The sequence below is a fragment of the Bombus affinis genome, chromosome 10, assembly GCF_024516045.1.
Source record: "Bombus affinis isolate iyBomAffi1 chromosome 10, iyBomAffi1.2, whole genome shotgun sequence".
NCBI lineage: Eukaryota > Metazoa > Arthropoda > Insecta > Hymenoptera > Apidae > Bombus > Bombus affinis.
This window is the reverse complement of record NC_066353.1, coordinates 11,159,988-11,177,512: the sequence shown is the minus strand read 5'-3', so window position 1 is coordinate 11,177,512 and position 17,525 is coordinate 11,159,988. Positions and strand designations below refer to the sequence as shown.

The 17,525-nt window shown below is 29.4% G+C and overlaps 3 protein-coding genes across 11 annotated transcripts; all 3 read right to left on the bottom strand.

Moving 5' to 3' along the window:
* Positions 1-264: 264 nt before the first annotated feature.
* On the bottom strand, positions 265-7,509 carry LOC126921242 (uncharacterized). Of its 4 annotated transcripts, XM_050732645.1 has the most exons (5): positions 7,237-7,509; positions 6,543-6,606; positions 4,888-6,460; positions 4,563-4,797; positions 265-915 (listed from the first exon to the last, which is right to left on the bottom strand). In XM_050732645.1, exons 3-4 carry the CDS (start codon positions 6,436-6,438, stop codon positions 4,588-4,590), a joined length of 1,761 nt encoding a protein of 586 aa, XP_050588602.1. In that variant the 5' UTR covers positions 6,439-6,460; positions 6,543-6,606; positions 7,237-7,509; the 3' UTR covers positions 265-915; positions 4,563-4,587. The 4 variants fall into 4 exon arrangements, with proteins under 4 accessions (XP_050588602.1, XP_050588604.1, XP_050588603.1 ...); XM_050732647.1 differs by lacking the exon at positions 265-915 and having other exon boundaries at positions 2,708-4,797; positions 4,888-6,463; positions 7,137-7,509; XM_050732646.1 differs by lacking the exon at positions 265-915 and having other exon boundaries at positions 2,708-4,797; positions 7,137-7,509.
* Positions 7,510-7,970: 461 nt separating this feature from the next.
* On the bottom strand, positions 7,971-10,525 carry LOC126921247 (sorting and assembly machinery component 50 homolog). 3 transcript variants are annotated; one of them, XM_050732659.1, is made up of 8 exons: positions 10,320-10,525; positions 9,999-10,070; positions 9,833-9,907; positions 9,491-9,749; positions 9,175-9,400; positions 8,722-9,100; positions 8,341-8,635; positions 7,971-8,247 (listed from the first exon to the last, which is right to left on the bottom strand). In XM_050732659.1, the coding sequence occupies exons 1-8, from the start codon at positions 10,338-10,340 to the stop codon at positions 8,063-8,065; spliced, it is 1,512 nt and encodes a 503-aa protein (XP_050588616.1). In that variant the 5' UTR covers positions 10,341-10,525; the 3' UTR covers positions 7,971-8,062. The 3 variants fall into 3 exon arrangements, with proteins under 3 accessions (XP_050588616.1, XP_050588618.1, XP_050588617.1); XM_050732661.1 differs by having other exon boundaries at positions 9,175-9,389; positions 9,531-9,749; positions 10,320-10,524; XM_050732660.1 differs by lacking the exon at positions 10,320-10,525 and adding an exon at positions 10,158-10,268.
* Positions 10,526-10,762: 237 nt separating this feature from the next.
* Positions 10,763-17,297, bottom strand: LOC126921233 (anoctamin-1). Of its 4 annotated transcripts, none has more exons than XM_050732604.1 (11): positions 16,416-17,297; positions 15,712-16,073; positions 15,484-15,609; positions 14,943-15,422; positions 13,740-14,133; positions 13,431-13,663; positions 13,141-13,338; positions 12,627-13,062; positions 12,349-12,554; positions 11,985-12,269; positions 10,763-11,910 (listed from the first exon to the last, which is right to left on the bottom strand). In XM_050732604.1, the coding sequence occupies exons 2-11, from the start codon at positions 16,015-16,017 to the stop codon at positions 11,599-11,601; spliced, it is 2,976 nt and encodes a 991-aa protein (XP_050588561.1). In that variant the 5' UTR covers positions 16,018-16,073; positions 16,416-17,297; the 3' UTR covers positions 10,763-11,598. The 4 variants fall into 4 exon arrangements, with proteins under 4 accessions (XP_050588561.1, XP_050588564.1, XP_050588563.1 ...); XM_050732607.1 differs by having other exon boundaries at positions 15,712-16,010; positions 16,416-17,296; XM_050732606.1 differs by having other exon boundaries at positions 12,633-13,062; positions 16,416-17,295.
* Between the last annotated feature and the right edge of the window lie 228 nt (positions 17,298-17,525).

Here is a 17,525-nt window from a genome sequence, read left to right as displayed (position 1 = left end):
AAGGTTTGCACTCTGCAGACGAAAAGACGCCGCGTGAAATCGTAAGTCACGATAATCCGCATTTAGCAATACGCGTTAGAAGCGACGTGTGTTGGTTTCAAATGTGTACCGTATATTCTGATAAGAAACGAACGTGTCGTTGTTAGAACGAAGCAAAGATAACGGAAAAAGAATTAGAGAGGAAGGGAAATACTAAGGAGATATTTGAAAGAATAAAAAGCAGATTATGAAATATATGGAACAATATACGAAGGGAACGCTAAATTGTATAACAAATTGTTTTTATTGGAATATAAAGAGTATCGTTATACCTTACGTTATCGATATGATTTACTATTTTCGTAGATGCTTAAAGAGCATGACATCGTACCTGAGAATTCATTTAACTGACTAGTATAACATATACTTCTCCTCGTCCAACATTTTAAATAATTACTCACTATTTCTTTATTTAAGAATTGCCATATCTTTGTTTACCAATTCAGTTTTCGCGATACACAATTGAAGTTTACTGTTGTCAGACAGAAATATTGCATCAACTGAGGAAACTTCCCTTGAACTTTATTAGTATCATTATCTGTTATTGGCCACATTAATTGCGTTGGCAATTAATTACAATTACTGATAATTCTGTAAAATTTAATAATTTCGTAGCATAAAGCCAAGAAGCGGACACCGGATAATTTCGTATTTTTGCAATCGAGCGACTCATCATTTGACCAAGGGTCGACGTTTGTCGACGTTGTGTCAACAACACATCGCGTTCTACATCGCATCGAGAAACTACAGTGTTGCAATGGTCCGTGGTGTAGCCCTCTCTATTGCGCCAGCCATCCAGTTAAAATCGTGCCCATCCTCTTCCGGTTCACCTTCTCTCCTCGGTGCTCTTTTCACTGCAGATGTTTGACACGTTTCCTGGACAATGATGAATATACTGTTGCGAGTCGTTGTCATCGTATTTGTCGTCATTTTCCTTGATCTTGTAAATTATTTATCTACTAATAAAATTGCAGAGATCGTAATCTCTTGCTTCGATTAAATCTTAATTTCTATAAGAAATTTTTTTATACAGATTTGATTCACACATATTGAGCGAATTCTATTACACTTCTCTACTATTCATTTCTTGAGAAATTTCCTTTACATTTATTTCCTAAGGAATTTCTCTTTCTCTGATATTTGTTTCCTGAGAAACTTTGTATAGAATTAATCCTAGTGAAAATGTGTTGAAAAACATATTTGAGGTTTCAGGGAAACGTCCTGCGTAAATGAAATGCCGACTAGAATACCTACGCTATAACACGGGTATATTCCGTTATCTCATGTTTTCATTCATTCTGCAGGCGTTAAATCATTTAACCACTTCGAGCAACACATTACGCTTCTACTGCTTAATAGGTTTCTTCGTTATATCACGCGCGCTATACCTTATGAACAAAGAAAGCGCAGCAAAAGATCAAAATTTCTAATGCTGTAGTTGTAATTCAATTCCATGGAGTCATAATTCATTAAACGGCGCACGAAACGGAACCCTAGTAAAGAAACGAACTTCCAGGAACATAATTATACTGGGACTAATACGCTCGCGGTAATTAAATGTAATTCGATATCTTTCGAGCGTATCCTTCTTATCCAATCGCGAGAAATCTATCGCAAATAAAAAGTGCACCTACACAGATTACGATAAAATACATAATTTTCTGTGGAATAGAACGAACAACAACGGAACTTTCCCACGAGATATTTTTCTGTTCTTCAATGTCAGAAACATATAACAGCTGAAGGATGAAACTATTCCACTCTTATTATTTCTACTGTCAAGGCTGCGCCTTTGATGATACGTATTACTTTACTTGGAATGACCATTAGTATTTCTAATTTTCTAACGTTAGTAATTAATTTAGACATCATTGGTAATTCACTTTCACGTTCATTTGTGAATCATTGGTTTAAATACAACATTTGATTTCTTAAAAAAAAGAAAGAAATAAAAAAGGAAATAGTTTAGTAAAAAAGTAAATATTGTCTAATTAAAAAAATTGTAATGAACCATCTGTACATTAGCCATAAAAGTATCGGTACTGTTAGAAATATCCATCGTATCCGTTCCATCGGAACCAAACGCTACAGTGTCGAAACGACATTGTTCTTCAAAATGAATTCGTAGGACAATCCGTAGGCAATTAAGAAGCGGGATCCGTAACTGCAACGTTAATTTTCTGACCACCAATCAAACACTCTATAGTCATGTAACTTGCCCTTGGCATAATTCGGATTGTATTATTACATTCATTGTTAGACTCTGAGAAACTTCTCAAGTTACTCATGACAGGGGCTCTAATAATGTGTCGGAACCATTGTCAGTCCTCCCTCATTGGCATATGCAATTAATAACGTCATGTTAGTGACAATAAGAAGTGCATCTAAATCCAAACCAGCAAACGTATATACATATTTGGTATCTGACCAAAATTAAATGATAAAATCTCATACCAAAGCGTTTGTTATTCTGTTACATGAGTCAGATTTTATTTTGTTAAAATCTAGCCTTCTTTAATGGTGTTTGATGGAAAATTATGTTAATCAGAATCGTGAAATGTTAGTTGAAGTCTTACTCCTGTTAGTGGGTATCATATATACAGTGAAAATTATTTTTACTAAACAGGTGCCGAAAATTTTTTCAGACCAAACATCTCATAAGCCATAGTAAAAGAGATTAATGTATTTATTCAATCGAATATATACATATATTTATATACTAAATACATACGTAATATTACTCTGATTTCCAAAGTGAAAATACCATTTCAATTTTCCTCGATAAAAGTTAGACATAGACGACTACGTGCGTGAAGATCGAGTCTCCTTTTTTGTAATGTTACATATTAGAACTTAAAATAATTTCTAAACTAATAGAAAGAAGTTGTTAAATAAGTGTAAGTGAAAGATTATTATAAAGTAGATTATAATTTAATTATACAGATTTTTCGTATAGCGTCACACATATCGTTGACTTTTGTTATGTACACGCAGAATAATTGCTAATTGATTTTAAATATTATTAACAGTACATAACAAGTTTAGCAAGGAGAATTTTCTTTGTCCTAGTCCAAATTAAATTTAACAGAAACTAAACTTATGAATTAATGTTTCTTCAAAAGCATTAAAAACAAATTTGTGTTCATTCAATTGAATTATGAATAAAATATGCATTATTTATGTAAATATATACTTGAACATAAGTTAAATATTTATTTATTAAATATTTTCGTTAATGTCTTCTATACATATTTAATATAATTACAATCAAAAATAAAATCTTTAAATACAAATAAATACATATGATATTAGATAATGATTAAAACTGAAATAGAATTTATTTTATACCATCTTGATCTGATTGTGAATTTCAATTCATAACTTATTGTAGCTTTGGCTTGTTATAGTCTTTTCCTAATTCCAATATTCGCGATACAATAGTTACCCATAAGAAATATTCAGATTCGTAAATAAAATTATGATACGAAATCTTTATAATAAAAAGATGAAAGATAAATAATGCATATTAATAAATAAGGCAGATGTGCATAAGCTGCGTATTTGAAAACGAAATTGAGTGGACATTTTTCATTTACATTTACTAATTTTGTATTATTTAAACTAATAGAAAAGAGTAATTATATCAAACATTTTATATTTATATATAATATTTAATATCCACTTGAAATGGATTTAATTATATCGTACAGAATTAAATCTCTATTACAAGTGTAACAAAATTGTCACGATTACGTGTAATTTTATGTGACTTAATCTCGTATTTAGAAAATGTACATATTTTATAATTACATTATTGGAAATGTTATGAAAAAGTCTCGACTTTATTACAAAATAGTTGTACAGATGAAGAAATGATGTATATTAAATATAAGAAACATGAATAACTAGTAACTTTCGATAATTTATTTTTCTGTCATACAACGAAAATGATATCTATTTATATATTTAATGACTAACGTATAATTCAATTTCATATTTCATACATTAGGTAAATAAGATGAAATAATTTAACCAAGAATATATATGTATGCATTATTTACATATATATAGTCTGTTACCTTATGCTGTTTATTAACAGTTATCAGATATTGGAGAAATATTAATAGAGAAATGCTTATATAACTTAAGTTCCCATTTTTCTCAAATTATATTAAATGATCCAATATGAAATTTCCATATCTAGTAGGACATAAAATTTAGCACTTGTTGATATGCTTACATATGCAACAGACTAACCAAAAATAAGAATTTACAGCTTATAGATTTATAAATTTGTAGTGAAAACAAGTACGTAGAGTACACCAATCATATAGATAATTACAGAGAACAAAATTTACTTCCATCACTAATGGATATATTGCAATTTAACACAGACATCGTACACTAGTAACTCACAGCCTATTTTGTCATCCTAGAAGACTTATTATACATATTTTCTTTTTCTTTAATACATCATCTCTTCTTCTATCTTATATGACATTAATTTTGAATGATACAATTACCTTGAAGGAACGGTGAATATCAACTTTATTCAATAAGTGTAAATCGCTCATGCCAAATATGGGTTCTGTGCTGTACTGTTAATATTGGACTAAGAATACGTTCTATAGCATTTATTCGGCCTCTAAATCGGTCTCTATCTCTCGCCATTTCTTCCCATGGACCTTTTCGAGCTGCACGGTATGCATAGTCCCAATGCACCATTATATGAATTACTGGACTCAAATTAAATTTTACCTATAATAAAAATGTTACAATAAAAGGTTCAATAAACGGTAATTCACAAAATTGTAATGGAAAAAGTTTAAGTTGTAAACGATTAATTACTTTTTGAATTGGAGATACAGATATTTCATCTTTGAATATTTTGTCATCTTCATTTGTTTGATCTACATCGCTCTCTTCACTGTCTTCGCTATATTCAAGATCACTTTTGCAAGTTACTTCGGAACCAGTCTCAAATACTATGCAGTAACTATCTTCTGAGTCAATAGAACTTTCTGATATTAAACGTGGTCGAAATGTATTCTTTTGCAAATCGTATCTGTTTTCAACAAAATCGTGATCAAAGGTATCTGTTTGTTTTGGACATTCGAGTATACTTCTCATTTTTGCAGAAAATCTAGATATACCACAATTAATGTTTCTGCGTGTTTTTTGTTTCTGAATTTTGGGCTCTACATCGGCAAGCGTATATGTTAGAGGACTCACTGTCTCTTCTATAATATATTGTACAGCATCTACTGTAGCTTCATCTAAATATAAATTTCCTGATTCTTCTGTTTTCTGAATTTCTGTTACATCATACTCTTCAAGTTCTTGCCAGCATTTAAAATCGTTTTCTATATCTACTGTAATATCATGTTTAGTACGTTCCTTTCTGTGTCTCGTTTGGCTGACTCCAGAACGCCTAAGCTGCGACTTTGCTCGTCCCCGTCCTCGACCTATTGCCACCATATTAAGTTTCCTCCGTTGCCTCGATGAGAATGATCGTTTTGGACTCAAGTCTGATTCAAGGTTTGTTTTACAAAATCTATCTGTTACACTGCTAATGACTTTTTGCAACATATTTGTGAACAAATTAGGGACTGCAGCTTGTTGAACTATCTGTGTACTTAATGCATTTGTACTAGGTGTTGAACAAGAGTTTTCCTTATTTATAATAATCTTATCATCCACACTATTACTAATACAATTAAAACATTGTTTTTTTTCGGGCATATCCTTATTGTATGTGTCTTCAAAATTATAACAATTTTCCATAGCACTCATTTCCTTCGTGTTTATACCAGAACAAATGTATTCAAACAATTCCTCCTCACTTGTTTTGTTCGAATTTTGAAGTGATATTAAATAATTAGAATTATTTGTATTACATCTAACATCTTTATGAATGACTGATTCCTTCTCATCAGATCTCTCTGCATCTTTGTTCTTGCTACCAATACATTCATAGCTAAATTTTAAATTATCTTTTGTATTTTTATTAAAAATTTTGCATATGTATGATTTCTTTTCATCAAATACATCATTATGAATACTCTCGACAACATCTAAAGATTCTTTGATCTCGCCATTGGAGATGTACACATTATTGGTATTTAATGGTTCCATTTTACCTGTCAGATTCTTAAAAAAGTCGTGTGAAATTTCATTGTTTACAACTGTTACAGACAACGGATAATTAATACTTGCTATGAATGAAGCAGGAACTTTAGAAAATTGTCCCCAAAGTACGTTCAAAGCATTGATAACACTGTGAAACATGTTTTCTTTCTTTGGGCTATGCATGTTTGTGTGTCCATTCAATGTATCGTTCATCGAATACATTTTTTCCATTGTACCTGTATCTGCAGGTAAACTCTGCATAGAACACATGCTTAACAATGAAGCAAAATTTCTGCTAAAAAAAAAAACATTGAATTTAAAAGACAAATTCAGATTTTTGAAATATTATATGATATACATTTAATTATACATACATTATTCAACACAATGGTACTTTTCGACAACCTCTTCCTGTTCTCATAAATCTTCTTTGTTTAGCTACAAAATCAAATTTAGCATTTTAGAAACACTGTTTAAAAATGGTTTGCTAACTGTAAAAGCAATAATTTTATAGTTATCTTTCATAGTTAGCAAACCATTTTTAAACAGTGTTTCTAAAATGCTAAAAGCTGCTAATTATTAATAAATAAATTTAAACTTGATTATAACATGACAAAATGACAATATGTCAAATTTTGCAAATTATCAAATGTTTTCTAAAACTTTACAAGAAAACATTCGATAATCATGATCGTTAGATTTTCGATAAATTATGTATATTAATTTCCAATGTAAAAAGGAATTCATATTTTATAATATATGTAATTTTATCATTTCGATACTCAATATTTAATTAATTGACAAAAAATGTCATATTCCATTTTTGTATTTTCAAAAACACGCTTGAAATCAATGTATATAACGTTTATAATCACGATAGGGACATCGTGAATTTATCGCGCACACTCCAAATATTAATTAAGATAATAGATTATTAAATAACAGCATATCCAAATTTGAAGAATTACTCAGATTACTTCCGTATGATCATAATGGCATCATTATAATTTTAATATTAAACATGATAATACAATTCTACAAGATATTATTTTCTTTCACTCAACATACAACAAAGATAGCCTCCACAATCGCGACAACCACAATCACGTAGGATATTTTGTTCGCAATATGACAACTGATTTTTTCCTGTACCACACTTTCTATGCTTTAACAATGGGTATTCGATAAACTTCGTTACTTCAGATACAATATTTCGCTTTAATTTTTTAATAATTTCGGAGGGTTCCATTGTAAAATGACGCATTATTATAACACACATTTGAACTATAACTTCTAAGCGGCCATTTTCAACTGGTTACTGCATGGGTCATTTATAACTCATTTATCGCAGGGGCGCTGTCTGTCACAACGATTCACATTTACACTATCAATTCACGAAAGATAAAAGTCTATAAGTAAATCCAATTTTGCAAGATATGTCCTTGATAACATCTGATATTGAAAAATAACATATGCATTTTATTTATATCTTATTTATTATTGATTACACTTAAATATTCAAAAATATAGACAAACCATACTATGTAATCAATCATTTCAAACAAGTATGCATTATAATAAACTGATTCATCATACTTTGATGCAATCTTTTCGCAGAAAATTGTAGTTGGTTTCGTACTTGATGCAAACTAGGAAATATATGTGCTCATCTTATGTAAACAATTGTAATATAATAAAATGTAAAAAAATTCCGAAAATACGTTTGGATTAGCTCTTATTTGAAATGCTTTTTGCTAATACTTATCTCTAATGGCATTAGAATGTATTCTTCATAAGAATAATAAATTTATAATCGTAATTTATTTTACATTAAATGCGTACGATTGACATAAAAATAGTATAGAATATACAATTTACTATCCCAAAAAGTTATTTATAAGTACTGCAATCCAAGCCCGAATTGAAATTGTTGCAATACATCGCTTCTGACAAATAACAAAGGCATAACTAAGTTTAATTCTACTCTCGCTATATCTCCAAGTTTCATCGCAATACCCCCGCCAACTGCACAACGAACATTTTCCTTAAAAATTTTCATATTTTCCTTATAATCATTCGCTGCAAATAACAAAAAATTACTTATTTTTGTAACTTCAAAGATGATTGAAAATGAAGATAAAAAAAGATATTTCAAAATTTTTAATGTCGTACCAAATTTGAAAGTGAAATTTGATACATTTCCACCATTGATGAAACCATGTAACCTAAACAAATCACCGAAACCGTGACGACCGGGTCTAAATGGCAGTGGTGTGTATAAATGAAGCGCAAGTGCCCAATATACATCGCCTCCAATTGAATTTCCATCGTGGCGAGGTCCACAACCTCTCATATCGAATCCTCTAAGATTCAATGGTCCACCCAAGAAAAATTGATCGGCGATATTTATTTTCATATCATTGCTGATTCCTCGAAGCAATCCAGATTGAAAACCCAGCTGGAAGGTCTAATGAAATTTCTATAATCAGATAAATTGTACAGAAGATAAATCATTCAAAAGTCTAATCTATTTCTGAGTTAAAAAATACTTGCTGCATATTCATGAGGCGTCCAATTAGTTTGCATGATAAGTTCATTTTTAACAAATCCAATATCTCCTCCGAGACCAGCTACTTCTGTCGAAAATTGTACGAGACTTCCCATAGTAGGAAATATTAACGAGTCTCTTTTATCGATGGAACAAATATGTCGCAGCGCAGATTTCAAATTTGGACCGCATTGTTCTCTAACGCGAAACGACGCTTGTTTGGACGAAATAATCTCCCTATATGTAGCTTCATATTGTAAATTATGCTTCAGTATACCTGCCCCATCTGTGTTAAAAGCAATATCTAATAATAAACCTTTATCACATTGACTAAAACCAGACCATGGGAACCTATTTGATGTGTTAAATACACTGCCAGTTAATCTGTAAAAAAAGTTAAATTATATATTAACTGTATTTTATAACATTAATCTTTAAAATGGAATAATTTTACATACACTTTATGATGCCAGCTGCCTATAAATGGTTTAACAGCAGATATACTTATATTAGTTGAACTTTTTGAACCATAAGAGTATTCCATCTGAAGACGTTCTCCTCTTCCAAATAAATTGGGTGCTTTTCCTTGAATAATAACTGAACCTTCATTATTTCCAACCATAGTGCTAATTCCACCTGTTAGACGTCTCATTTCATGTACTATAAAAGTGACCTGAAAAAGAACTTGATTTAAAGTCTCTCATACAAGTACATGCTAACTTTTAGAGAAATGATTCATGAGTGAACTGGAATGAATTAAATCTGAGAAATTACTTATTTTTTGTTGAATTAGTGTGTAATTATATAGACCCACTTCAACGCCTTCTGGGGTAGCATGAGGACCTTGACTGGTATCAATGTAAATTCCAATATTCCCAAAACATCCTAAACCTTGCAATTTTTCTCTCACTTTATAGGCACGTAAAATAATATCATAAAAATCTTCAGCTTTAAACAATTCTGTTACTTGGGCTTTTATTATGTCATCTTTTGTTCTTATGAGTCCATCTACGTGTATTCTATCAACTCTTGCCTAGTTTACAAAATATCAAGACTTAGAAATTAATAATTTATATAAATAAAATTAATGTTTTATGTTTATATTAATGAGTGTACCTTCACTGAATGAAGATCAATGGATTTCTCTTTCCTTTTTTCAAGTAAATTCATCTTCTCATGAATATGTGAAGACTAAGAAAGATCGTTAATCATAAAAAATATATTTAAAATATTGCTTTTATATTGAATAAATTTTAAGTCAAAATATATGTATATTACTTACAGGATTATCTTTTTTGAAATTTTGTCTTTCATTATTTGAAGATTCGTTTGTATTTCTAAACATATTTGATTCCTGAAATGACAAAACACGCGAAACATTAACGGACAAAATTTAATTAAATAGTAACTTGCAAAAATTCACTAAATGTACAATGACAACCTGTATAATAAAGAAAGGAATGCTCAAATTTAATAGAACATTTAACACAATTATTAAATTTAAAATAACGATGTTAAATATTATTATTAGAAATTACTCATGCAGCAAATTAATGGTTTTAATTTTAGGTTATTCTGTAATTTTCTAATAATAAGTGTGTACCTTCGCATGAACAGTTCCCATTTTTATTAGAAATTAATTTTTACTATTTGCATAAGAATTCACATTAAAATCATATAATAAATTATGTCAGATCTCTTTTAATGCTTAGTAAAAAATAAATGTAAATTTTTTTAAATCAAATATTCGGAATGACTGAGAATAGGGCAATGTGGTATTCTCAATACCGGTTCTATGATATCGCCCTCTGCGATACAACACTTTTGATAATAGGATAATATTAAAATTATATCACTTTAAACTTACAAAATTCAAAATTTTCATTACATATATGAAAATGTTTATTTACTTTAATTCAAGATTTTATTTACTTTAATTGCATTTTATATTATTTTACGGCTCTTTATTTAAGTTATACATGTATGATATAAAAATTGCATACATTCATAAAAGTATTACATATCTATCCTTATTAAATATAGCAGTTAACTGTATCAAAATGTATATTTTAATTGTATATATTTAAAAATATTACAGAGTTTATGAAAATTAAGGGAAAATTTTGTAATCAAGTAGAGGTAGATGTTACTATAATATTAACAATACACATTATCATAATATTAAGAAACCTCATTGTTACTTAACAGTTAATAGTTAATTGCTATATTGTGCATAAATGTAGGATAATTAATTCATTCTTAAGAAGTAAATCCATATATTAGAATATAATATCGCTTTTAGGAACTTTTAGAGGAAGCTTTATCAATTATGTTTATGGAATTGAACTTTGAAATAATACAATAACAAAAATGTAATTTATGAAAGATGCAATAATAAGTGAATAAATAAATTACATTACTACGCACATTTTTCTGAATTAAATATATAATTTGACATAAAAGATAAAAAAGGACAGAATGATGTAATATATTCATATATCTATGTCTTTAAGTTAGGTCATGAGTCTTCATTTTCATTTGTTAGGAACAATAGTATAAGATTCATATACATACATATTTTAACAGAGATATAAAATATCAAAATTTGTTATAATAAAAATATTTCCTTCTTTTTAAATAATTATCAATTCAATATCAATATTCAATATCAACATATATATAAATTATTATATGTATCTAAATATCATCTTTCTTATTTTTCTTTATTATTAATATTAGTTATACTTTTTATATATTTCTATTAAATAATTTCTTCAAACACATTCATTGAAAATCAGATTAATGAAACCAATATATATAGGTGTGACTAGCATCACAGTTATAACTTTCTACTGATTTCGTTAAATTGGTCTACAAAATGGTTATAACGCGACAGGACCAACTCGTGAATGTGTACTAGTCGGTGATACAGGACTTCCATGAACTTCTAAATCAAATTCAGAATTAGATAAACTATTTCTCATGACTCTGTTCCATCGATTCGTGTTTTCATTTAATGTAATATGTTGACTTGTTTCTACATCATTAGCGGATCTTTCACGAGCACGAAGTGCTTCTTGTTGAATAATTATTTCATTAGTTATATACGTCTCGCGTCGAATTTTATCCCTTAACTTTGGATGGATATCGGGGATACACCATCGCACGAATATCATGACCAAAGCAACAACATTCTGGAAAAGATTGATTTTGTTAGCTGTTAAAGTTGATTTTTGAATATAAATTTGCATTGGTGATATAACAATACCTCAAATACAACAATAAAAGCTAGTCTCGCTGCAAGTACGTGCCAAAACATAATTGTATATTGATATTTGTTTGGCGATTCAGGAGGTTCTCTATAATCTGGATATCTACATATTTCAACCTGCTCGTGAGAAGGTAAAAATGGTTTAGTACCATTTTTTAAGTCACTTGTATTAAATTTGGAGAGAGAATGATCTAGAAATCCTTCCAGAGAATAATTATCAGAGACAGTTATTCGATAAACTAGTCTTGGTATAAAATTAGAAGTAAAAGCTATAATGAACGCCTAAAAAGTTCAAATTATAAGTATACAAAAAATTATATATTGTTTACATCAAATGCTTTATAGATAGATACAAACTTACATTAGTTATAACTGATAACTTAGAAATAGAATCAAGAATACGAAACCATATGCCTATATCTGTAACGCGTTGTCCAACTGGCCTTCTGTACATCGTCAATAACTTTTTGGCATCTAATCTCATTTCAAAAACGTTATTCAACAGTGCAAAAAATGGTGCTAACGGAAATGCAGCAACAAAGATAGTAACAAATCCATATTGTAACACTGTAATATATAAAATATTAAAATTTAAATAGGCAATATAAATACATATATCTAGTTTTAAAAATATAATACCGCTACCCATTTCTAAATACTCAGGAAATAAACTTCTTGGACCCCATTCCACCAATTTATAATCCTTAATCCATTGAAGATATTTCCGAGTAGTAACTTTTTTCTGCCCATCTTTTGTCTTCATTCCAACATGTACTTTTAAAGTATTTAACCATTTGTAAAATAGTGGAAACAACATTTCTAATATTGTATTCATAGCTTGCTTGCCAATCATGATAATGCTTAACTGTATGCATAATTCCATAAGGCAGCCACCAGGGCCACATTCTTCTTGTCGATATTCGAAAAAGCGATTATAATTTCCCGGATAACCAACGAATTTTCCTTTAAAAAATGCTATATAAAATATGGAAGCATAGTAATTAACAAATTCGAGTAAATATATTTTTAATGTTAAACTATCATCAAATTCAGTTTGAGTTCGAAGCAGTTCAATCTGTAGAAATAAAAAAGAAAAATTTAATATTTTTAAAAACGAAGGAAAAAATATATTGTTATTAGGATATTAAAGTACCTCGGTTAAATATTCAGCTAGCCAAACATAGACCCAATTAAATACTATAATGCAGCATAAATTAATGCTAGCTGCAGTAGCTGTTGTAAATAATATTGCATAACTTGTTACCATAGGATGTCCATAAACACTTAAGGCGGTTAAAACAGACATTCTATATAAAACAACACCTAACACTGCTGCCATTGCTATTGCAATCTATAATTTAAAACATAAATAAAAAGCAAATTTTTTTAAAAGAAGTCGTAAGTATTAAATTCATTTCTTTTTTATATTTTATATTCACAAACCAGCAACAAAACGACGGAAAAACTAAGAATCGTAGCGGGAACTCTCATTTTCCAAAAGGGAACTTTCGGTTCTTCCGTATTTGTAATAATATTGAGCGATTTCTTTTTTATATGTGCTAAACGTGCTAAGTACTGAGGACGAGGATGTTCCTCTTGAGCATCTAAACCAGTTAAATCCCATCTGTGAGTTATTTCTGCTGAATACCTCTTCCACAATTCCAAAAACAATGTAGCTAATAAAATATAATAAAAATAATAATGAAATTTACATTGTGCATGTGTATAGCAATTAAAAATACTATTACATACCCCACAATGACATAAATATAGAAAAAAACACGGTTGATGGATTATCAAACAAATACGTAATTCTTGCATGTAAGCATGTTTCCTTTAAATCCCAATATCCACAAAAATGATCACATAAGGGACACATTTGAATGATACCCTTACCATTACAAACATCTTCGCTTGGTTCATTAGAATACAAAGTCGCGCAACTGTATATGAAGCATAAAAGGCCCACGATACTAGCAGGTATCAGCATATGTGTATAAAATCCAAGCCAAGCAAAGTAAAGCCCAATTTTTACTCCAAAATATTCTTTGATATAATCCAATGGTTGATAATGAAGACATTTTTTTAAACATGCCCATTCTTTGTACAAAAGATACCTCATAGAATCTGGTGCTTGTAAATCACCCTGAAAATAAGAAAAAATTGTATTAATTAAAATATTATGTCCTAAATAAATTATTATTTGAATTATATCTAAATTTGTTTGAAATATATATTGCATGAAATATGAAAATTTTTAAATGTACATTTATTTAAATTTATGTATAGTAAAAAGTATAAAATGTTGTTTACTCAATAAAATATTTTAGTCCTTGTTTTATAATCAAGATAAATTCAGCATTTTTAGTAATAGTCATATGTGGTGTATTAACGAAATATTCACTTACAATCGTTAACGAAATTTTACAGATAGAAGGAAATACGAACATAAACGTTCATTGTCGTATATAAAATGAAGATGATAATGAACAAAAGGACAGTAAAAGTTCAAGAAGCCTCAGTATACATACATACCTGAAAATCCACCCTTAATAACTACACTTTGTCTATTTATATAAAAATATGTATAAAAACGTATTAAACACGATAAAATACGGAAATCCTATAAACTGCTTTTTGTTTAATATAAATCCACGTAGAATAACTACATTTGAAACAAAAGGGTAAACCATAAATTATATATTGGCGTTCTTCCTTTAAAGATTTCAATGGATAATTCAATGTTTTGGAGGTGTGAAAAACTGCGCGAAATAAGCGAATGGAAAACAATAAAGCTTGTTGATATTACGATATAGCCGTCCCTACTTTTTAACGACACTAATAATGTAGAAAGACAATACAAGCATGTACCTATAACTTGACATAAATAGAAGTTATTACAATAAATCTAAAACTGAAAAAATGCGGAGAAAAAAACAAAAAGATATGGCTTACATCGTGAAGAGGATATGCGGCTATGTATGCTTTTTCCGAAATCAACCTTTCTATCCCAAATGCAAAATCATCATCCTTGGTTTCTGTAAATCTGGTTCTATCTAAAATGAACTGTACAATTCTAGCACGTGTTGCGGCAGTAAAAAAGTTTGGCGAGTCCAAGCTGAATAAGTACTCTTTATCGCGGCTATAAACAGCCGTAAAATTATGTCTCATAGTTGGAAATATTGTTTGGTCTACATAATATTTTTTCATAATTCTCTTGAATAACGAATTGACTTCTTTAATTAATGCGTTACTACGATTTTCAGGAATTAACACGGTAGGTAATTCCTTCATTGGCAATCTAAGTTTTAATATTTCAGCATACCGTCTTAGTACTTCTCGAGGTGCATGAATTTTTATAAAATGAAGACCGTTCGGTTCTGCCTGTTCATATTCTAACTGTAAACCTTCCTTCTCCAAATTCTTTTCAAATACCTAAAAATTAAAAATAGATCTTGAATAAAGAATATTATTTCTTCACTATACACTTACTTACACGTCTATATTCAGTACAGCGATATGTTTGAGCTTCCACATTGTACTCATCCCAAACAATTACAAAATCAATTGTACGAACTTCGTCACGAAAATATAAACTAAAAGCTGTTCCACATTTTGAAATCTGAAGAAAGTAATTATTATTTCATGATTAACATAGTTTCATTTTTAAATAAAAATAATAAAGTTATAAAAATATAATAAAAATAAAAAGTTATAAATTTACCGATTTTGAACTTCTTCTACTATTTCTTAAATCTGTACAACTACCATCAATTGTTGTTCCATTATTAAGGGTTGATAAATCATCATTATATGATCGCTCAATATCTTGTAGGGAGATTGCGCTATGCATACTATTTATGCTCATAGCATTATTTAATGATGAGATATTACGAACACTTTGATACAAAGTTTGTATAGATCCTGCATTTAAATTACTTGGTATTGATCGATAAAGACTTGCTTCAGATGTATTATTTCTATCTTTTTGTATCCATGGTATAGAAATTTCTTCATCGTCCTCTTCCATTTTGAATTGAATTGATCAGTATTCAAATCCTATTTATTTGAATCTAACAACGTATACTACATGCAAGCCAAATAAAAAATATTTATATATTCATAAAAAAAGTGTCACACAACATGTACATTACAAATATTTTGCTCGACTTGATATTATAATCTTGTGATAAACTGAAGAATGAAATACATGTTACAAAGTAAGACATGAATAAAACAATGAATACTATTAATGAAGCTATTAAAATGGACAAAGGATTATATTAAAATTTATCCAATTTATATTAAATTATTCCAACTTTACAAGAAAAAATAATTTATTATTAATTTTATACAATATCTAACTATAATATGTTTACAAAATTTTCTATGTAAAAAGCACTAATTAAAATATATTAGTATGCTTACAGAATTTCCATGTTCCAATTAGAAATCTTTAATTCCGGATGCTGTACAGATATGGTACAGGAAATTGTCACAATATAATCGTATCATGCATGTATTTTTAACCTTTGATTTACTACTACACAGATTTCTTTCTTATGAATTAGTTAATTTATGTGCATTTTTACAAAGTAACATACTTAGCATTTTAATTTTATTTTTTGAATAAATGCAAAGTAATGTATATAATCACAAAGATGTAATTTCATGATTTGTATTAATATATTACACTACACATGTGTGCAATTGTATGTATTGTAATTGTATGCAATGTGTTAAATGATCACGTGTCCATATAAATTGATACCATTTGTCACTTCCACTTGTTTGTGTCAATTCAATTTATATAAATTCTTAAATTTGTAGCGACCAAAGGCACGCACAACTAAAAACCTTTGGTGTGCCAACGACCGATATGATTTGTGACATACGGGCCAGCAAAGTTATTTTTAAAAAAATTTTTTTTATGTGTCGCTTCAATTAGTCTCATCTGTATGTATCTTTTTGTTCAAGTTTCGTTATTCACAAAAGTCATTAATCCCAAGTTTCTACGGATGAGACAACACGAGCGTCGAATCGACGTCCGTTGCGTAACGTCTGTGTAGAATTATATGTATTTATGTTAAAGAGCTCACACTAAGAACGCGTGTCACTTCAGTATATAATAATACATATGTAAGTACATATATTTCTACAAAGGATATCACGCAACGGACGTCATTTTGACGTCGGTGTGCACCCAGGCTAAATGGCCCATTCGTCGAATATCTAGTGACCACAGGCCAAAAATGACCAGAGATATCATTACAAACCACATCACATGCCTTAGGCCAAGGAGAAATTACCCTGGATCACTAAATGTGATAAATAACACTGGTATATATCATACCTTATATATCAGTGATAAACAAATTCTACTTTTGAAGAAGCGGGTTAAGGATGTCGAGAATACGATGTGCAACAAAAGTAATTAAATGCCTAATTGGTTGCGCTAATGTGGGAATCAGCGACAGTTAGAGAAAGTTCCCATTTCATTCGTCCGAGAAAAAGTCCGTAATTCATTAGCGAATAAAA

Bases quoted from the DNA above. Each gene is read 5' to 3' on its own strand.
- LOC126921233 (XM_050732604.1), bottom strand. From the start codon at position 16,017: ATGGAAGAGGACGATGAAGAAATTTCTATACCATGGATACAAAAAGAT. The intron at 14,134-14,942 runs GTAAGCCATATC...TCTTATTTTCAG, and splicing joins CCGCATATCCTCTTCACGAT to GGTGATTTACAAGCACCAGA. The intron at 12,270-12,348 runs GTAAGTTTGTAT...TGAACTTTTTAG, and splicing joins AGTTATCAGTTATAACTAAT to GCGTTCATTATAGCTTTTAC.
- LOC126921242 (XM_050732645.1), bottom strand. From the start codon at position 6,438: ATGTGTTCTATGCAGAGTTTACCTGCAGATACAGGTACAATGGAAAAA. The intron at 4,798-4,887 runs GTAATTAATCGT...TTTTTATTATAG, and splicing joins CTGTATCTCCAATTCAAAAA to GTAAAATTTAATTTGAGTCC.
- LOC126921247 (XM_050732659.1), bottom strand. From the start codon at position 10,340: ATGGGAACTGTTCATGCGAAG. The intron at 9,401-9,490 runs GTAATTTCTCAG...CTTTAAATCAAG, and splicing joins ACTAATTCAACAAAAAATAA to TTCTTTTTCAGGTCACTTTT. The intron at 8,248-8,340 runs GTACGACATTAA...TGTTATTTGCAG, and splicing joins AAATTTCACTTTCAAATTTG to CGAATGATTATAAGGAAAAT.